We start from the raw sequence: 22,647 nt of genomic DNA, 5'->3' as shown, positions 1-22,647 counted from the left end.
TTAAGCAAAGTTACACAGATGTATGTGGATGATAAAGAGCATGGGTGTTTGTTTATAGGGCAAATGAATATGAGTGGAATGTAAGATGAGGTGTTGGAGAATATGTAATGGCGGATAACCCTTGGGAAGCTGTTTGGGGCCAAAATCATGCACAAAGGATTTTGATACAGTTGGGATTTCATAATGCAGTGAGAAACCATCCAAGTTTTTTGAGTTGAGGGAGGAGGAGAGAGGGAATGTGTCTTATTTAAAAAATCACTCTAGCCTGTTGTATTTGAGTGAGTAACATCTTGAGGACCTTGAGACTACTCTGGTCATTGTTTTGATCATCTAGTAGAGAGTTAATGAGGGCCTGAATTGTGGCTTCTGTGGAGATGAAAAGCAGTAAAATTTAGTGAGTAGCTGTGTATGTGTTTATGAACTGTTAAATAGATAACTTTTGGTAATAGAAAGTACTAATTAGAATTGAATACACAATCTTTCAGAGATTCTGGAAGATCAATAATCTGTACATAGAACCAGCTGTTACAAGGTTGATTTTACTTTAATGAGAGATACCATGCCTTTAACAGTTACGGGGAAAAAAATGAAGCCATGGAATCCCTTTTTCAAGTAAAATCAGTAGACGCTATCTGTATATATAGCAGATGATACTGGAGCTGTTCTGTTTTCTGGAACATGCATAAAACTGTCTCATCTTCTTACTTCTGCTTTCCACCTTATTTAGTTCATTTGAACTGTAAGAGTCTGGAAAACAGTATGCAAACCACTACTCTAGAGCAGAATATATGCATATGTTCCAAGTGGGTTTTTTGTGTCTCATTAACTACTGATTTTCTACTTTCTTGAGATGGAAATGAAGCACTTCTAGTGACAAGGTTTTAAGGCTTTCATTCCTTTTATGTAAAGTACAGTATTTAGGCCTTTTATTTAAAGCTTGTATTCAAAGATACTATAAAGTTTAGACTGAAATGATAAAAGTTATAATTCAGTGATCTTTTTGTAATTTTGATTGCTGATGTATTTTGTTGGGTGGAGTCTGGTATATTTTATTCAGTATATACTGGCTATATATACTGTATATACTGGTTGTATATGTTATAATTAAACTTACAGTGAATGAGATAACTGTGTACATCTAATAGCTGTACTTGAAGTAAGAATAATATAGGTATACAGAGGGTTCAGGGAAGGTTTTAGAGACCGAGCCTTGAAGGATGACAGATGTTTCTCCCCGTAGTGAGGATCTAATAGACTGTTAGAGGGAACAGTATTAACTAAAGAGCTGAAAAATGTTAGTATATAACACCTTATACAATATGAGAATATCTGAGGGGAGTGATTTCTTTCTGTTCACTAATTTTTCTCCAGTAGCAAATTAGTAGCTACTAAGAAATATTTGCTGAATAAATGAATTAGTGATTATGTTAAATCCTGTCACTGTACTTTGTGTGTGTGTGTGCGCTTGTTTTGGTGTTATATCTTTTTAAAGTAGCAGAGACCATCAACTAAAATTAAATTTGTTAGGTGAAGATGAACTAAAGTAGGATGGATCTGCTTTTACAGTGAAAGTTGCTCAGTCGTGTCCGACTCCTTGCGATCCCATGAACTATACAGTCCATGGGATTCTCCAGGCCAGAATACTGGAGTGAGTAGCCTTTCCCTTCTCCAGGGGATCTTCCCAACCCAGGGATCGAACCCAGGTCTCTGGCATTGCAGGCAGGTTCTTTACGAACTGAGCCACAAGAGAAAGAGCAAAAATTTGTAGACTTCCTTGAGCCAGGCAATAGCTAAAACACAAGATTGTTTTTAATAATATTGATTAGATTTTATGTTGCTGAAGTCTTCAAATCTCATGATTGTGTTGAAGCAAAATCTTAGAATGATTTAGCTATTCACTTAGAAAGTTTCATTGAAAGCTGTCACAGAATTATTTTTTGTTAGGCCTTAAATTTGCATATTGCCACTTATTTCATTGTACAGTGTAGTAATTTTCTCTGCTACTTACAAGATTGGCACCCATAAGTTGTTCTAAATCATATGCAACTAAAGATGGAAAAGTATGAAAAATATTAAATCGATTAATGATTTTGAGGAGTGGGATTTTGGTTCTGCAGGATATTAAATTTGAGTTATGGGATTATGAAGTAGTATAAGAAAACAAGTTTTTCAATTCCCGATAAATAAAAGGAATGTTTGTCAGAATAAAGCAGAATTATTATTTTAGTGAAATTCTAAGGTGGAAGATTTTTCTGAGCCACATATGACATACCTAACTTTAAAAATGTAAAGTATTATAGATGTTACTGTCACTTAATTCATATCACTAAAAGGAAGGTGGAATATCAAGACATTGTGGTCATTGGATATATGAGTTGGTTTTCTAAGCTAATTGGGTTTTTTTTTAATATTTTATGAAATCCTTTTATGTTTCTTTTCTTACAGGATATGACATGTCTACATTTATTAGGAGGTATAGTAGGTATCTAAATGAAAAAGCAGTTTCGTACAGACAAGTTGCATTTGATTTCACAAAAGTGAAACGAGGGTGAGTTAAGCTTTCTTTCTTTCATTCTTTTTGGGTTTTTTTTTTTAACATCTAATGGATTTGAATATTTTAAAATGTTAACTGCAGGCATTATTTGAGCAAGTTCCAGGAGATGGTGAAGGACAGGGAAGCCTGGTGTGCCACAGTCCATGGGGTCGCAAAGAGTCAGACACAGCTGAGCGACTGAACAACAACAATAGGCATTATTGATTATGAATTACAGAATTTCAAGCCAGTCTTAAAAGATGAACTTCATGTTTTTTTTAAGAAGTATATCAGATACTTTTGCACTAGGATTTTTGAAGTTCTTACTAAATTTTCCAACAGCTTTATTGAGACAATTTACACAACATAAAATTCACCCTTTTAAAGTATACAATAAGTGGTTTTCAGTATATTTACAAAGTTGTGCAGCATCACTGCTGTCTAATTCCAAAACATGTATTTCCTTTTCCTCTGGACCCTGGCAGTCACAAGTCTACTTTATATCTCTATGGATTCGTCTGTTCTGAATGTTTTTAGGTTTATAAAAGTAATAAAAAACTATTTTTTTTAAATTCTGGCAACATAGAATTCTGACTTAAACTGTTAATATTTTGATATATCTAATCTGTTTTCTGTGTGAAAATAGAAATAAAAATAGGTGTATGAAGACACATAGTAAATCCCATATTTGGATCACACTATTTGAAGACTGCTTCCCTCCCCTAATAGGTATTTTAGATAGTCTCAGTATCTGTGCACATAGATCCAGCTTGTTCTTTTGAATGGCTTTAGAATTGTGTTGTAGATGTACCTTTATTTCCTTTTTTTAAATCTTATAAAAGAAATGCATTGACTGTTCTTTTATATATGCTTGCATTCTTTTTTTTTAATTTATTTTTGATCACACTACTTGGCATGTGGGATCTTAGTTCCCTAACCAGGGGCTGAACCCGTGCACCCTACAGTTGAAGCACGGAGTCTTAACCACTGTGGAGGTCCCTGTGGTTGCGGTTGTAAGTGAAATTCCCTGTAGAATAAATTCTTAGAATGGACAAGTCAAACGATATATATATACATGTACCATTTAAATAGAAAACACCAAATTGCCCTGTATAAAACTGTTACCAAATTATTAAGTACAATTATAAATATCTCTTTCAATGTATTCTTCCATCATCATGAAAATGTATCTCATTAGGTATTTACTTTATGTTAGTTGATTGACTAACTTTTAAATGTGATATTGAGCCTCATTCTCTCTTTGTAAAAATACCACTCTTGCTTTGTTAATTGCTTTTCAGGATCCTTTGCCCATTTCTCTGTTGGACTTTTAAAATTTCTTGTCTTGAAAACTCACTGGCAGTTTAGTCAGATAAATTTAGGTTTGATTTCTAGCTTCACTCCAATTAGATGAGGGATTTTAGTAAGATACTTCAGCCAGCTTGCTAACTTTTAAAAAGTAATTTTATTTTGAAATAATCCACTTCCTGAAATGCTGCAGAAACAATACAGATAACTCCTACACACTTCACTCAGATTGATCAGTTTTTAACATTTAATTATCTTTGTGTGTGTGTGTTTACTTTTTTGTTTGATCCATTTGAGAGTGGATTATATATACATCATGCATGCCTTTTTACAATTTATAACTCTCAACATTTCAGTGCCTGTTTCCTAAGAAAAAATATCTTTTGTTACATATCCATCAATTGGCTCACTTTTTGCACATCGTGCTGCACAAACTGATGCTGGTGTTACAGGACAGTGTGTTACATGGAAAGGACTCCGTGAGGCTGAATGGTTTGGGGTTAACGTGTTGGCACACGTACGGCCCATTTGTACCATAGTAGTGTGGTGTGGCACAGCTGGAGAGCGTTGACTTAAGCTTCAAGTTATTTCGTCTGTGAATTTTTATAAAATTTGTTTTTATTTTTGGTTGCACTGGGTCTTCGTTGCTGTGCATAGCATTCTCTGCTTGCGGTGAGTGGGGCTGCTCTTTGTTGCAGTGCGGCTTCTCATTGCAGTGGCGTCTCTTGCGGAGCACAAGCTCTGGGTGTGCGGGCTTCAGTGGTTGCAGCACGTGTCCTCAGGGGCTGTGGCTCTTGGGCCCGGGGTGCGTGGGCTGCATTAGCTGTAGCACGCAGGCTTGGTAGTTGTGGTACCCGGGCTTCATTGCTCCGTAGCATGTGGGATCTTCTCAGATCAGGGATTGAACCCGTGTCCCCTGCACCACTGCGAAGTTCTGTAAATATCTTTTCACCTGTAGAATGGTGATGTTAATAGCATTTATCTATTAGGATTTTTGTGAGAATTAAGTGATTAATTGTATATAATGCTTATTAGCACATGGCAGACTAACAAGCTTTTGGATTTATTGGGAAAATAAATTGTCACAGGTTATAAATACTGCCCCCCCCGTTTTTTAGCATTTATTAAAACTTAAAACTATGTGATAAAAATTGTTATCTTTATTTTTATGGCTACTATCTTTTAAGCAAACTTGAAGTGGGGTTTTCTACCTCAAAGTGATCAATTAACTATGTTTTCATGGATATTTTTATGAATTCAGTATTTTTATTTAAATCTTAGGTTCGTTTAGAATATATCTTGATATTTAAAAAGTGAGATGGAGATTAACTATAATTTTTTAATAGAAATATGGAATATTCAAAAATCAAAATGAATCATTACCCTGTATGGTTAAATGGGTTTCCCAAGTGGTGCTAGTGATAAAGAACCCACCTGCCAATGCAAGGGACATAAGAGATGTGGCTTCAATCCCTGGCTCAGGAACACCCCCTGGAGAAGGACACGGCAGCCCACCCCAGTATTCTTGACTGGTGTACCCCGTGAACAGAGGAGCCCGGTGTGCCATAACCCATAGGGTCACACAGAGAGGGATACTCCTGAAGCGACTTAGCATGCACGCACTTGGTTAAATGACTTTTCACTTAAGTACACTTATTTATCTAGCTCCTTTTTTGTTATTCTGGCAAATTCTTAGTCATTCTTCAAGAATTCACTCAAACAATTTTTTGAGGAAGCCTTTTTTCCTGTTAGATTTTTAATGACATTGTCTTATCCATGAAGACAGTATAGACTCAGATTCTTATTTTCAGGACTTTCCATGGTGTCTAAACATAGTAGATGCTTAATAGTTTTTGAAAAGATGATTAGATGAGTTTCTAAACAGTAGATTAAATGGTTCCATGAAAAATGGATCCAATAAATTGCCTGTTGATACATCTTTTTTAGTTGTTTGTGTTAAACATTGGTCGCTTCATTTTCTTTTTGTTTAGCATTCCATTTTTTTGATAGTGTTAACTTGCCATGTAGAATTACCCTGAATTCTAAATTGGTACAATTTGAAGTGGTAAGACATTGTTATGTAACTAGCAAAAGAAAGAATAATCCAGGTATTGTCTGTGAGTAAGAGTATGGATGATCAGCCTTTAATTCATTGCTCTTATATTTGGGAAGCAAGTATCTGAATTTAATTACACTTAATTATAGAAGTAATAATAAATACTTGGGTTCTGCATGGAGTATGAATTGTCATGCATTTGGTTTCAATCATATTTAAGGCATTTGGGTTTGTGAACTGAGTTTTTCCGAAGTCAGTTGCTGACGTAAGCATGTGATAACTGTTCAGATTTTTCTTAATTGAGAAGTTTACAGTTCTCTGGGAAGAAATGATGTGGAGGCTAGTGAGAGAGAGAAGAATAAAAAATGTTCCCATTGTTTTTGGCCCAAACCTTTGGGGAGATGGCACCTTTTACTGGGAAGGTTTTTGGAAGCAACATAGGGTAGTGGTTAAAAATTAAGAATTTAATTTTGGAAATACTAGTTTTTAGATGTCTGTTATTTTTTATAAGTTAAGATATCAACTAGGCAGTTTGACAGTACTAACTAGGACCTTTGAGAGTTCTGGTCTGGGTGTATAAGGGGCAGTTTGGTGATTTCTGCCAGGGGAATGACAGTATCCTGGGGAATAAGTGTAGAATGAGAGGGGAGGGCCCAGAAACATTTTGAGATACTCAGCATTTATTTTAGAGAATGAGTAGAGGGTGAGGAGATGAGGAAAGAGACTGAAAAAGTAATGGTGCGGTAGGAAGAAAACAAGGAGTGATGGCTATCCGGGATGCTGAGAGAGTAGAGAATTACAAGAAGAAGGAAAAAGTTTGAATGCTGCTGAGAAGTCTAGTCAAGTAATGTTGGACTGGTATTCACTGGAGAGGCAACATAAAGGTAAAAGTGGAGTTTACACTGGAGTGAGTTGAATAATGAATCAAAATTGTAAATTTGCCAGGTGACTGCAAGGGAATGAGAGGTGCAAGAGAGTTAAGGGTATTTGCAAGGGCATGATTATAATACTTATCTTTGGAATTATGAGCTAGATGAAAGAAGGAAAAACTAGAAGGGATCAATGTGGGTAGTGGTAGGGTTAATACATTGAAGTTTATGATGAAGTCAAATAGTTTTTGTCGTGGGACACTTGACCAAGGTAGCTAGAAAGTTAAAAGGTTACTGTCAGGATGAGATGTCTGAATCTTGGCTTTTTCTTACATTGAGGGTGAGGGAGTGGTAGTGGGGGCTAGGGATAATGTGGTTTCTTGGCAGGTGGTAAGGTTAGGATATGACTGTGAGAATAGGGGATGTGGTTAAGGGTCTTTGAGATCAAGATGTTGGATTGATTCTGCATGTAAGATGTTGAAATTAACTGAGAAAAACTGAACCATTGTTGAAGACTTTTGTGATACAGGGGAAGTGACCAGAAAGTAAAAAAATTACTTGGCAAGGGAGAGGGAGGGAGAACTAAAGGGACCAACAGTGACTGATGAAACAGGAGTGTGATGTGTGTGGGGATAAAGAAAGGGCTGCAAAGAGGGGGTGATGTCCTCATCCTGAACTCCTGAAACTGGTACCAGTCAGGGAGGATATGGGTATGTGTGAGTTAACACATCTTATTTGGGAGGGTTATTGGACTAAAACTGATTAAGTTGCCTACATAAGGCAGGCCAGTGTTTGTTCTTTAAACTCTTGTCCTGCAAAGCACTGTTTTTGCTTTTCATAGCTTAATGGTTTTTCTGGTATCTGGAGTTGTGTTTTAAGGGATAGCTTAGGGTAGAACAGCTATTTCTAAGTATGGATCATTTGTAAGTTAGGGAACATCTATACATGTTTTTGAAAGGGCCTTGTTCCTCTACCAGAAGTTTATGAAAAGCTCTGCTTTAGTGTCTTATACACTTGGGTTTACACACTGACCCTAAAATCAATTCGCTTTCTGACCTTAGATACTCTCATAACCTCAATGAACCTGAAATTTCATTGTCTATAAAATGGGACAAGACCACCTGCAGGATTTTTCTGAGAACTTGAAAAACATACATACACCAAGCCCTTAATACAGAGGCTTGGTCTATAATAAACATATTGGTGTTAGTTGTGTGTGTTAACTCTGTTACCTCTTATCTAGTGTTTTTGGTGTCAGTTTTGTAAAATTCTAATTTATTTGGTACTGCTGGTATTTATCTTTCTTTAGAAGTATCTAAAGAAATACGTAAAGAAATCTTTTTGGAAATATTTAACAGAATATTTTATTAAAAACCGTTTCTCTTAAGTATCACTTATTTTAATGTCCCGATTAGAATGACTTGGTAAAACTGTCCTTTATATTGTAAAAAAATAATATTTTTTAATTGTATGTATTTGAGTATATAATTCATGTTTTATTTATTTATGGCTGTGCTGGGCCTTTGTTGCTGTGCCCAGGTTTCTCTAGCTGTGGAAGCAGAGGCTGCTCTTGTGGGGCACAGGCTTCTCGTTGCGGTGACCTCTCCTGTGAGGAGCCCTGGCTCCAGGGCCCGAGGCTTTAGTAGTGTTGCACGTGGGCTCAGTAGCTGCAGCCTGCAGGCTCCAGAGTCCAGGCTCAGCAGTTTTGGCAGAGGGGCTTAGTGCCCAGCGGCATGTGGGATCTTCCAGACCAGGGAACCAGTCAGTGTTCCCTGCATTACAAGGAGGATTCTTAGCTATTGGACCACCAAGGAATCCCTAAAATAATTTTGATTTGCATCACAAATAAGCTACTTTAAATAAAGTGGTACTCACCCAGACTTCAGACTCCACTGTGCCCTGCTTAGTAATTTGAGGGAAATGCCCTTTAGACGCATGAGCAGTGTGAGCGTCAGATGATTTTCTCATGTGAAAAGTATAGTATAAACCTGGTTATATATTGTAAGCTTTTATTTTTATGCTCATGTTTTACATCTTTTTAGTTTGAAATGAGCACCTTGATATTGGACATATGGTATTTCCTGTTTTTGTTTTTCTATACGATTTCTACTTGAGGTTTCAGGTTCAATAATGACATAAAAACATGTGATGTTTTGTGACAACTTGTCCTCTGTTTAAATAAAGAACCAGATGGGAGTTTGAAACATAGATTTAATAACAGACTCAATTGTTTTTTTCTTTAAACAGGGCTGATGGAGTTATGAGAACCATGAACACAGAAAAACTCCTAAAAACTGTACCAATTATTCAGAATCAAATGGATGCCCTTCTTGATTTTAATGTAAGTTGATTACATAAATGCTTTTGTAATTTGATATTTTAAAAATTGCATTATTTTAATTAGATTTTTTTATCTCAAGTTGTCATAGACTAATTTTTTCACACTATTATCCTATTTGGCTAAGGATTTTCTATAAATGTGGTCCCAAATCAGATTACTTTCTATTTTAATAATTGCTTAAGATTTACTCTGATTTCTTTGGTGGTGCTTCCATGATCCCCGCTATATCATAGGGTATAAAAGCTGAAGAAAGTGATGGAGAGGTGATGAGATTGATGTGAAAATCTGCTTTTTTTTGATAATGGTTTTTAGATGTTAAAAATGTACAAATATTTTCCTTATGACTAGCTGTTTTAAGATTTCACTTTTTGTCTGCTTTGCAGAACTCATAAAGCATGACAGTTATTAAGAAATAAAGGGAAGTTCAAATATACTTGTAACAGTGTGTTGTATAGCTATTGCGCAAGGACTCTGTGTTCCCTGGGATTTTTGTTTTAATGACTGCTACTTGAACTGAGTTTCCAGCTTTGTTACTTGTTTATAGTATGTTGGGTGTTAGCATTTTCAAGTCGTCTTTTTTGGTGCATCTAGCTTAAGATATTTTATTTTAGACCTTGTAAGTGTAAGTTAGTGATTGAAACTGTGACAGTTTAATGCTGAAATTGATTTTCCTTTGTTGCTGTGCTGTTACTTGGTAACCTTTAACTTCTGGAGGCCAGGGACCAGCTAGCTCTGCTTTTCCCTGCTGTGTCCCTTTTGTCAGTACTGTGTGGCACATAGATAGTGTTCAATAAACATTGAGTAAATGCATCCCGTAAGTACTTTATAGACTAGAACAGGTACTCAAGCTCAACCATTTTTAAATGGTTGCAAATAATAAAAGGGAATATTTTTACATTTTTGAATGGTTGCTAGTAATAAAAGAATTTTTTAAGTATATGAAATTTGTATTTCAATGTCCACAATAGTGTTTTTAGAACAGGCTCATTGGTTACATGTAGTCTGTGGCTGCTTTTTTGGTGTAATAATGGGGCCAAGTAGTTGTGACAGATCATATGGCCTGCACAGTTTGAAATACTGAGTCACACCCCTAGTTTGCTGGCTCCTAGTCTAGAAGACAGGGGATTAGTGTAACTGCTGAACTTTATTTTGATTTTTATAGAGAAAATGTCCAACCATGAATTTCTTTTCCACTTAATTTATTGTGGGCATCTTGATAAAGTTGCATGTTCTTTTCAGTGTCTCTTATACTTTGTTGTATGTAATAATTTATTGCTTCCCAGATGGCTCAGACAGTAAAGAACCTGCCTGCAATGCAGGAGACCTGGCTTCAATCCCTGGACTGGGAAAATCCGCTGGAGAAGGAAATGGCAATCCACTCCAGTATTCTTGCCTGGAAAATCCCATGGACAGAGGAGTGTGGTGGGCTACAGTCCATGGGGTTGCAAAGAGTCAGACACGACTGAGCAACTAACACTTTACTTGTTGATAAATGTTGAGGGCATTTGGTTTTTTAATTCAGAAAATAAATGGGGACAAAAAAAACAGAAGGGAGGAATACTAGATACTCCATGTGTGTGTTAGATAATGGTATATCTATACATTTATAGGCCTATTTTATAGAATTAATGCCCTAGACAAAGAATTAGATGGTCAAAGGTCATAAACATTTAAGTTTTTAATAAATATTGCCAAATTATATTCCAAAAGGGTTGAGCCAGTCACTAGTCAATAGGCACCTGTTTTTCTTCGTTCTTATTGGTGTAGAATAATACCTTGGTTTTGACTATTTTGATACCTACTAGTCTGGTACTCAAGAGAGGATAGTTCAGTAATTCAATTGGTTCTTTTAATTTGCGTATCAGTGAAGTTGAACTTCTTTTCACATTATTACCTATATGTATTTTTTATTTTGTGAATTGTCTTATAGAATTCTTTCTATAATGCAGATCGATCTTGTCAGATATTCTGAAAATATTTACCAAATTGTTGCTTACCATTCAGCTTATATTTTTCTGTACCTAACACGTACTTACGTGTACCTAAACACGTAAGTAATTATCATGTACTTAGATATCTAGATGGCAACCCAGTCTAGTATTCTTGCCTGGGAAATCCTATGGACTGAGGAGCCTGGCAGGCTAGAGTCGGTGGGGTCATAAGAGTCTAACACAACTTAGCAACTGAACCACCACCACCACGGTTCTCTAAAAAGGAACATAAGATTAACTTGTTTTATCCTTTTGTTATTTTCTTGAGATAAAGCTAAAGGTAATTTCTCATATATCTTGGTAGACAATTGCTTTTTTTTTTTTTTTTATTAAAACGAGTCACTAATAATAATAATATTGATCATTGGATACATGTTTATATATGGGTGAGTCCCTTCTCTTTTCACATGAAACAAGCACAACATTGTTAATCAACTATACCCCAATACAAAATAAGAAGTTTAAGAAAAAATAAATATTGATCATTTATGTGTAAAATACTACAGGAGACTCTTTACACCAGTATGTCAGTTAATTTTCCTGTAACTATATAAGGTAGAAATATTATACCCATTTTGAAGGTGAATTTGTTTGTAATATTGGGAAAATTATTTCTTTTTTAAAAAAATATTTTCTACCTAGCTTAACTCAGTTCTTTGGTTATTATAGTAGCCATTTAATAAATATTTTTTTATTTAGAAACATTCAATAAATTCTTCATGACTGCAAATGAACTTTACTTAGAAAGGGGCTTTATTTTGTAATTGGAAGTAATTAATGTTGAAAGGAACTTAAAATACTTTTGAGATGTAGCCTAAGAATTTCAAAGTACTTTTGTTTTCACTGACTTATTTCTGAACTAAATTCAGTGTTGTCGGGTTTGTGTTTGTGGCTTTTAAATAAATCTGGACTCTTCAATCAATATTTTTGCACTGTATGGCTGTGACTGATTACTAGAGATAAATGTCTTTTTCTGTCCTACACCTAAGTGTTTGAATTCATTGTATCTTACTTTGAAGGAAGTCATTGTCATTTTAGAACAGAACGTTAGCTAATCTTTTTTTTTTTCCCCCCAGGTTAATAGCAACGAACTTACAAATGGGGTAATAAATGCTGCCTTCATGCTCCTGTTCAAAGATGCCATTAGACTGTTTGCAGCATACAATGAAGGAATTATTAACCTGTTGGGTAAATATTTCTATTGTTTAATAACATTTTATTTCTTATCTTGTATCATTGATCAATAATATTGTCTTAGTTATTACTTAAAGCTGCCTTAAAATTCATTGAGATACAGTTATTCATTGAACAATTTGGAGAAAAGAATTTTATACCTGACTACACATGCTAAGTGATTAAATAATTATACAATTAGAATGTTCAGCCAGATGAACTCTGCACTTTTTAAATATATCTATTTTTTCTATCAGTTTTATTTTTAGAAATTGAAAAATTTCTTAAAAATTAAGTTGAAATTTTGTGTCTCAGGAAAATAATTTCCTCACAGTTTATTCCAAAATGAACTTTTAATTGTAAAATTGATACTTTTTCTAAACTTGATTTTTAGATTGATAATTATTTTAAAATAATTAAATACTTTTTTAAAGGATGTGTTTTACATTTGAGGCATTTTAGGAGTGTGTGGTGCTTTGTTGTGTATTAGGTATATGTGGTATTCAGTTAGTTTTGCCTAGAGATGCTAATTTTTTTCAGTGGAGTTTGAATGGAGTAGAAAAGTAATAGTCTACAAAGAGTGTCAAAGTATCAAGTGTCAAGATGTCAGATGTGTTTACTCCAATATATTTGTTCTCCCTTTTCAGTAATTTTTTAAATTTGATTTTCATAGGCAGGGGTAATACAAACTCATTTAGGGATGGTTTAATCCACAGAGATAGGGAAACTGGATTTTTTTTTTTTTCCACAAGTGAAAAATGGAAAGTTTTTTTTTACAAAGTTTTGGAAAGTATAGTCTCACACCTTGTGACTGGTATAAATTAAGCTCTTTACTGCTATTTATGTAAGTTAAATTAGTTTTCCAAGTGACATCTGGACTTAGAAAAGTTGCCATCTTTCTTAACATTACTTAGAATATTTGGAAATAGACATTTAGCACTGTTTTAAATGGAGTCAAATGTGATCTATATTAACATGCAAATTATACTTAGGGAATTGTTACAGAAGAAATACTGTAGGAATTACTGGTAATAGGAGTAAAATCATAATTTATTCATTTTTAATATAGCAGCATCTCTATTTTAACTTGCTTTGAATACCTAAGCTAATTTAACACTTTTTTCTGTAGGGTGAATGTGTTTTCTGAGACATCAGTGTAACTCGGGCTGTTTTAAATCTTTTTCTCTTTTTAGTATTATATTTTGATGTGAATAAAAGTATGTTTATATCTGTTTTTGGCAGAAAAATATTTTGATATGAAAAAGAACCAGTGCAAAGAAGGTCTTGACATCTATAAGAAGTTCCTGACTAGGATGACTAGAATCTCAGAGTTTCTCAAAGTTGCAGAGGTAAACGGTGTTTAAATGACTATATCTCTTAATTTGGTTTCTTTGTCGTTAAGTGTACATTTCAAAGAAATCAGTCTTTACCCAATGAAAGAAGTGTCTTAAATATAGTAAGGTATCTATTCAGTTATAACACTATACTATATTGCATTCTGTGCTGTAGTATGAATATGATATAACATTGAATATTATCCTGTGTACTTAATCTAGTATTGAATACTAAAAAGTAATCTAATTTTTAAATTCTTTCGCTATAAAATCAGGTATATGGTGGTGATTTTTATGTTTGGAATTGGCTGTATATTGTAGACTTATTCTACTAAATATGGTAAAGAATACTCTATGTTAGTGCAGATCACCTTCCTTCAGTAAGGCTTGCAACCAGAGCCATGTGGTTCAGAATGTTTTCTTCCCTTCAGAAATGAACTTAATGTGTTTATTGTTTGTCATTGTTTATGAAAGCTATGAATGTAGGTTATAAGATAATTAATTTTGTAAATCTTTTTGAAAAATGAGTTTCTGAGGGAGTCACAGAAGGTAGTTGTGGTAATGCTTATAGACATTATCTTGCTTCCACAAAGGCAGCACTTAAAGAGTTTTTGTTTTCCGTTTCTCTTCCTTCTACCTATTATTACCAGAGGTGTCTTGTTAGGGTAATTCTAAAAGATGAATATATTATATTATTGATCAGTAATATCCAAGTAGTTCATCTGAAGCTAGCAAGTTGGTGATTCTGCCGCTGTTACCGTAGTGATGTTTTATTCTGTAGTAGGTGGAGAAAGATACAAAAAGATGATGAGACCTTTGAAGAAAATAGCTTTGTGGTGTTAAACTATTTTATGAAGTGTACTGGCATTTATTTGGATTTAAAGTATCTCTCAAGGAGAAATCAGTTTTTTTTCCCATTTCTTTAGGGTCAGTCACATGCTAAAACCAGAAGTAGTATTTATGATGATTCTAGTAAATTCTTTAAATACATTTAGTTTGTTGACCTTTCCCTTTGGCTTCTTTTGTTCTTTGCATTTGATAAGTTGTATCTACTGACTTAAGTTTTAAGCCCTTACTCACCTCCAGATCTGCTGGTCTCACCCTGTGATGGAATGGACCATCCACTCCATAGGAATACTCCCCTACCTCAAGAATATTCTTTGATCAAGTGGTCTCTGGGCTCGCAATTTCATTATGAGACCTAGTTTTTGAAGTGAAGACTCAAGTAACCTATTCAAATGTGTTTGAAGCTGACAAATATATCATTCAGTGATTAGCTTTGAAGATCTTGGTATGAATTATTTTATCAAATTTTCTACTGATACCATTCTGGAACTGGCCCTTAAAAGGTTGAGAAAAGGAAGGGAGAATGATTAGAAAAGGAAATAGTCATATAGTATGAATAATAACGTCACAGGAGGGAAAAGAATTTTTAAATTAGGGTGTTGAAGTAAATAAGAATGGTTTTTATCTTCTTTGCTAGAAATTGCCTAGTACCTGAGCATCGTGAAAGTGTGTTGGGATTGCTTTGTGGGGACAGTTATATCCTGGTTAAATATCACTTGGTATTTGTATAAAACCTGGCCTGCTTGAGTGAACGTAGGTTTGAAATCTATGGTGACTGCCAGGGAAAGTGTACTTTATGGTGAAAGAGTGAGTCATTGTTGTTAGGTTTGTTCCTTAACTTCTTATGCTCCAACAAACTTGTTTATGGTCAGCCTTTCTAATTCTTGGTGTAGTGTTTTTGTCATAGAAGTGATAGATTTTTCAGATTGTGACAAGGTAACTTCTTTAGGTGTTTCGAAGATGTAGAGATGGTAACTTAGTAGCTTGGTTGAATTTCCAACTCTCCTTCCCCTCCTGTTAGAACTTTTAGAGCCATCAGATAATATCTAAGTCTTTGGAAGTATTGAATGATATCTGCGGAGATTAAATATTCTTCTAATTTTAAAGAACTCTTCCTAAAATATTGCTCATAGTACTAGTCATAAATGTTATTTTCTAAATTTTACTTATAAAACCCCTTATAATTTTATCTATTAAATACGATGCTGCTTCTCTTACAGCAAGTTGGAATTGACAGAGGTGATATACCAGATCTTTCACAGGTAAGTATTGTTGTAATTGTAAGTATTGTCTGCTGTGTTCTACTAGGTCTGAAGGGTACAAAGATGAATAATATGCAGCTCTTGCTGTCAAGATCAGTGTAGTTTTTCTTGATTTTTAATGTTCTGATATATTGCTGATGATTGTTCCAACATTATAACCGTATAAAAATCTACTCATTTCTTCTTGGTAGAGCCAGCGAGTGCTCTGCTGTTCTTTTAGTTTTTTCCCTTTCAGTCTCTGTTTCTCATCATTATCATTACCACCCCACAACCCCCCCACCCCCCGCAAAAAGAAAGAACTGAACTTAGAGAATGGTGTTTTAAAAACAAGATCTTCACTATAATATTGGTAGAGAATTATCTTACACAGGATTTATTTTTCCTGTTTTAAACCTTCCACTTTGGCTCTTTGACTCAGGTAGATACATTAAATAAGTATAAACCTCAAAACATTGCTCTTGAGTCCTGGCTGTGCCACCAGCTGACGCTGTGATCTGGGGAAGTTACTCTCTGTGCTTCAGTTTCATTATTTCTAAAATGTAGGTATTACAATACCCATCTCAGTTGGGAGGGTTAAGAGTTAATACCTAAAAAACATTTAGAGCATTAAGCATTCAGTGTTAGCTATTATAATATTATTTTTTATTATCATTATCTTAAAAAAATTTTAGGAAGGAAACTTTAGAACTGCAGTTTTTCTGGCCTTTTCTGGTGTTTGTTTACTGAGTATTAAGAATGAAAGGACCTGGCATAAACTATTCTTATGTGTCAGCTCTCTCCTCACTAGTTGTTCTCTTTTACCTTATTTTCAGTCATTTTGGGATTCTTTTAAATACTTTGCTTGTTAATGGTTCTTCCTGTTTTTCTCTGTACTCACTCGTTCTGGTTCATCTCTTTGATCTCCAGGCTAAGGATATACACTAGATCTAGTTATGAATTATATGCAAATAAAAACTTTTGTATATGCCCACATGAAATAATTGACCTCATTAAGATTGAGCACGTTATTGCTATAGACTTAAGTGTGGTAAGATGAGTTTGAGTAAGCTCCGGGAGTTGGTGATGGACAGGGAGGCCTGGCGTGCTGCAATTCATGGGGTCGCGAAGAGTCAGACACGACTGAGCAACTGAACTGAACTGAAGTGTGGTAAGAGTCATTGTTTGAACAGTAGAAACTGATTTGACAGTTTCAGATGGGAGGGGAGTTTGGGGGAGGATGGATACATACATATAATATGGCTGAGTCCCTCTGCCATCCACCTGAAACTGTCACAACATTGTTCATGGGCTATATGCCAATATAAATAAAAAGTTTAAAATAAATAAATTTAAAAGTAAAAAGATCAGCCTCAGGCCATACTGTCATTATGTGCCTGTACTTTAATATTCACGGGATTGTACTTTAGGAAAGATGGTAGATATACACGAGTGGAAATTTTTAAAAAGTGGAAATTTGAGATTATTTACTCCTTTTATGTTTGTTGTAAGTTGTTCTTTTTAGGATGTGAAGCATCACATTTCCTTCACTTTTTGTAATCTGGATTTGACTTTGAAAAAATAGATATATTTAAAAGGGATTTAAGAAATAGTTATTAATTATCATACCTAGGTATTTTAAGTATTTGTAAGCACAACTTAAATGTTTCAGAAAAAAATACTTGGTTTAAATGACCTCAGCTTTAATTTAAGATTCTGCAGCATAGTAGTTAGTATCTAGGCTTTGAGATGGGACGTACCTCACACGCTGGCTCCTGCTGTGTATCAGATACGTGATCTGGGGCAAGTTCATTTTCCGTGTCTCAGGTTGTGTCCTTGTAAAATGGATATGGCAGTCGTGTCTTTCTCATGGATTCAGTGATGGCATACAGGGTAGCTCGCACAGTGCCCAGTGTGTTACAGGAGCTTTTAAAATGTTAATCACTGTTAGTAACGCTCTCCTCATCGTCTCTGACGTAGCTCAGACAGTAGTAGGCCTGCTGATTTGCTGGGGTTGAGGGATTGCAGATCTGTCCTCAGATCAACATAGAAGTCCATGTTTTCTACCATGTCTGTCTTTGCTAAGGTCTTGATACAGAGAAAGAAAATACTGGATGAAGGAAGTTGTTCAGGTCGTAGTTAATAGAGAAATTAGCTAGTTCTGTCTCTTCCAACTGCTTTTGGATACCTGTAATTCAGAAACTATATATAAATCCAAAAGAATATTTGGTGTAAGTGAATGCCACTGATGTATTTGCTTCACTTAAAAGTAGTGAACAGTTCCTTTTCAGCTCACTGAAAAGATTTCCTTTTGAAAATAAGTAATTAACTGTTCATATTCAGTTGAAATTTGACACATAGACTGAGGGTTTCAAGCTAGTCTTTAAAAAAAAATTGAGGTAAATACCTGTTTGAATGAGGATTGATAACTGTAAGCACTCATATAATCAATACACCATTTAAGATGTAAATCGTTTCCATCAGCCTCTGTCCCCCTCCAGTCACCCCTAGTCCACTCCACACAAATCACTATTTTGAATTCTAATAGAGTAATTTTTATCAGTTTTTGAATTTAATATAAATGGAATCATGTGACTATTTTCATGCCTGGCTTCTTTTGCTTATCATAATGTTTTGAGAGCTGTCTATATGTTAGATATACCATTAATTAATTCTTTTTAATTGCTGAATAGTATTCCATCATGTGAACTTACCACAGTTTTGTCTCTTTTCTAAATTGGAAAATTTGGAAATTTTTGGATTATTCACAATTTTTTAACTGTTGTAAATAAAGCTGGGGCTTCCCTGGTGTCTCAGCAGTAAAGAATCCACTTGCAGTGCAGGAGATTCAAGAGACTTGGGTTTGTTTCCTGGGTTGGGAAGATCCCCTGGGAAGGAAAATGGCAACCCACTCCAGTATTCTTGCCTGGGAAATCTCATGGACAGAGGAGCCCGGCAGGCTATAGTCCATGGGGTCGCAAAAGTCAGACATGACTTAACTACTAAACCACCAAATAAAGCTGCTTACAAGTTTTTTCTTGTGGAGATATGCTTATCTTTCTCTTAAATAAACAGTTAGAAATGAAATTGGGTAATTAAGGTAGGTATATATTTAGCTTTCTTTTAAAAAAAAATTATATCTTTTTTCAAGGTGGACATATTCCCACCAGCATTGTATGACAGTTATATTGCTCTGTATCTTCAACATTTGATGTTGCTAGTCTGTGTAACCATCTAGTGAGTAAGAAGTTGTATCTCATTATGATTTTTTGTTTCCTTGATGTTAATTTTCAGTTTCATTTGTCAGTAACTATTCAAAACAGTGTTTGGACGCTTTCAGTTACTCAGTATTTATTCCGTACCAGGAGCTCACTCAACAATATATCTAGCTTTTAGGATTGTTTTTATTTAAAATTTAAATAAGTTAAATATTTAAAAATTGCAGGATCCTCTTAATATTTTGTGTTCACATAGTCTTACTTTTTATACCTTTGATTGTTTGTTAATAGTCTTACCAGATGCTTATGTAATAAAAATAATAGTGTCATTCTTAGATAGTTAAATGCCACTGTTAATTCATTCATGGGGAATATACCTATTTATTTTTCTTTCTTGTATTAGATGATTCTTGATTTATTTGAGTAATGGTGTGATTATCATGAAAGTCTTAATATTTGTACAATTTTAGGCCCCCAGTAGTCTTCTTGATGCTTTGGAACAACATTTAGCTTCCTTGGAAGGAAAGAAAATCAAAGATTCTACAGCTGCAAGCAGGTACGTTATTCTTTGTGGGACAAAGAGAGGTGGTGATGTTTCTGAGAAAGTAGTAGATGAGTCTAGCTGAAGTTGCAAGTTATTTAATTTCTCTTTTTCTTGATTTCACCATTTATAAGTCAAGTTTAATAATAGTATCAACCTCAGAGAGTTGCCCTTAAAGATTAATACATGTAAGTTTTTGTAATTTTCAGTAAATGTCAGCATCTGTTAAGATGATGATAGTAACTGTGTGGTTTAGAATGGTGTTCATAATGTTAGTATTTCTCTTAAAATGCATGAGTTCATATGGTATATTCTAAGACTCCCTTTTTACAAATTTGATTCACCCTCACAAATAGCCCTGTGAAGTATGTAGTAGTAATTCAGGGACTCAGAACTAGGATGTTCAACATAAGATTTCATCATCTTTCTCTAATGCCAGTTCTTGGTGGTGATTGGTGACATATTTTCATCTTTCTGATAGACTTTTAGCTGATTTCCAAGACTAAGACCAATGAATCTAGCAAATCGACAATAATATAGATCATCTCTTATTGACCTTGTAATGTTGTTATTGTGTTGGTTAGTAGAAGAAAACTTTTTGTATAATTTATGATTAGAACTTTCCTTCTTTTTGATGTGATTTTCTGATAGATTTTTAGAAATATAAGGCCCAGTTATTTGAGAAAATAATGAAAAACTTAGCCAAGAAGCTTCAGGTATACCGATTAACCTTATATGCTTTTTTAATCTCTAATATTTTAAATTTCTTTAGAACAGTATTACTCTTCCTTTGTCTTCAGAGTTTTATCTTTATATTGGTCATTTATAAAATTGATTTTTATATAAAACTTAGTTTTTCTACTTGTTTACTTAGAGTAGAAATTAATGGTGTTTGGTGTGTGATAAAAGGAAAATCAGTAGCAGTCACTGAGGAGTAGTTTCAGGTTAGAATTCTTTACCATGCATGTTTATTTTGCCTAGAATTAACATTTGGAAATTAAATGTTGGGGTTTATGATCTGGGTAAGTTTTTGATATAAAGGAAAGGCGATGGCTTGCTGTGAATCCACCAGTGAGGAATGAAGAATTACATATGCATGTGCAAATATAGTATGTTTGAAAAGGAAATTCTAGCTTGGTGAAAGGGTAGCAGATAGAAAGGAGGTGCCTGGGGTAGAAAGGATTGGTGACTGGGATGGCATTAGTCTTCTTTTGGGAGAACCTGTGGGTCCTCTGGGAATGACATCTTTAAGGGGTGTTATCAGGGAAGCAGATCTACATATGCATTATTTATTGCTGGTTCTTGTATTTTCGTGTCCTGTAGTAGTACTGCCAAAATCCAGGTTGTAAATTAGCAGAAGAAGGTCACTTCTTAATGAGAAATTCAGTATGTTTTACCCGTCAGGGTTTTCCCTGAAGTATGTGAACTCTTTTCCAGTTGCATTGGAACCCTCCCTTGGGCTTGGAAGAGGCAGTGTCCTTCACCTTTATTGTGAATCCTTTCCAAATCCTTTCCAAAGTCTAACATTTAATTTAAAATTTTTTTTTAGTTAAAAATATTAATAATGAATGTATGTGTAAATCAGCTAATTTTTTAACAGTCCTCTGATGTTAACAGATGAGTGGGTAGAATATTTCTTCTGAAGTACTGATGTTGACTCCATAGGTTTAGTTCATAATTATAGTATCTATCCATGGCTAGCCCGCTAGATCATTTTGTAACCAGGATGTAATGTGAAATCTTTGGCCAAAAACTGAATTACTTTTGCCTGATTATCCTAGGGCAACAACACTTTCCAACGCAGTCTCTTCCCTGGCAAGCACTGGCCTGTCTCTTACCAAAGTGGATGAAAGGGAAAAGCAGGCAGCATTAGAGGAAGAACAGGCTCGTTTAAAAGCTTTAAAGGTAGGTGTATGCATTGTCTTAAATTATTTGGAAAAGCAAGTATAGGTGCTCATAAAGTAATTGGGACTTCCATACAGACTAACAGTATTTAATAAATATTTGTACAAACGAGATGAAATTTAGTAGTCTTAATTTTTCATCCTGACATTGAATGATTGACGATACACCTTTCTGCTATCAAAACAAAATTAGAAAACACTTTCTTTCAAAGGCTTTACAGATCATTCTGGTTTCTAGACTCCTTATGGTCGTGCCCTTTCTCAACAGGAGCAGCGTCTAAAAGAACTTGCAAAGAAGCCTCATACCTCTTTAACAACTGCGGCCTCTCCTGTGTCCACCTCAGCAGGGAGTGTCATGACTGCACCAGCCATTGACATATTTTCTACCCCTAGTTCTTCTAACAGGTAGGTGCAGTGGTTAGCGCTTACCTTTGAATGTCTAGGTTTAAAGATTTATATCAATTGGGCAGAGCTTTTCAGGTTTAATTTGATACCAGATTTTCATAATCATGAATTCACACAAAGAAGGTAGTAGTAAACGGTGGTAGTGAATAATATCTAAATACAAAGTGATAAGAGTTTTTATTGAATATTTAAAAAATGGAAGATGGCTAAATGATAAATTTATACCAGTTAGAGGGTGGTGGTTTTTTTCTGGGCAAATGTTTCCTTGTAAAAAAATAAAAATTAAGCAACTATTGGTTATACACATTTGGGAAGTTTCTAATAGTTCAAGACCTTGTGTATAACTCTTGGATATGTATGTATGATGTGTAATTTCAGAATATTCTTTCATTAGATATTTAAAGTTTTTCATTTCTAGTCCCATAGGTAACTTGAAACACAGTAAGAGTTAGTTGCCAGATTTCTGTGGTATTGAACCCTACCAACCCAACTTCAGTAATCCTGTTGCCTAGTTTAAGCTACTTAACAATAGAAATATTATATTTCCAGGCAATTTAGAATAACTGACTTTTTAAAAATCCCTCCTGTGTTTTACCTTAAAGTGATTTAGAGTATAAGAATCCTGGTTTATTTCTTATCTCTCTCTCTTTTTTTTTTAAATCTCAGTTTCCAGACAAGAGAATGTGCAGATTATGGTTCTCAGTCTTAGCTAACATCAGAATCACAGATTTCTGAGCCCCACCTCTAGAGTTTCTGGTTCAGTAGCTGTAGGGTAAGAATCAAGAATTTTCATATCTGTCAGGGTCGTAGGATCACTAATACAGAGTTTAGCTTGGTGCTTGTTGTTCATTTGCTAAGTCGTGTCCGACTCTTTGCAACCACATGAACTA

The 22,647-nt window shown here is 34.7% G+C and overlaps 1 protein-coding gene across 18 annotated transcripts in view; it reads left to right on the top strand.

Moving 5' to 3' along the window:
- PICALM (phosphatidylinositol binding clathrin assembly protein) overlaps positions 1-22,647 on the top strand; it is a 94,207-nt gene that overhangs the window by 35,383 nt on the left and 36,177 nt on the right. For 17 of the 18 annotated variants that reach the window (XM_043876249.1, XM_043876266.1, XM_043876234.1 and 14 more), the window contains exons 4-11: positions 2,446-2,548; positions 9,014-9,107; positions 12,175-12,286; positions 13,514-13,620; positions 15,672-15,713; positions 19,378-19,463; positions 21,230-21,353; positions 21,621-21,757. In XM_043876249.1, the coding sequence (XP_043732184.1) occupies positions 2,446-2,548; positions 9,014-9,107; positions 12,175-12,286; positions 13,514-13,620; positions 15,672-15,713; positions 19,378-19,463; positions 21,230-21,353; positions 21,621-21,757 (805 nt within the window). The remainder of the gene's footprint in view (positions 1-2,445; positions 2,549-9,013; positions 9,108-12,174; positions 12,287-13,513; positions 13,621-15,671; positions 15,714-19,377; positions 19,464-21,229; positions 21,354-21,620; positions 21,758-22,647) is intronic. The other variant, XM_043876273.1, reaches the window with a different exon arrangement.

Source organism: Cervus elaphus, chromosome 2, assembly GCF_910594005.1.
Source record: "Cervus elaphus chromosome 2, mCerEla1.1, whole genome shotgun sequence".
In the NCBI taxonomy this organism is placed as follows: domain Eukaryota; kingdom Metazoa; phylum Chordata; class Mammalia; order Artiodactyla; family Cervidae; genus Cervus; species Cervus elaphus.
The sequence above is the reverse complement of the archived record's forward strand: the minus strand, read 5'-3'. Positions and strand labels throughout refer to the sequence as shown.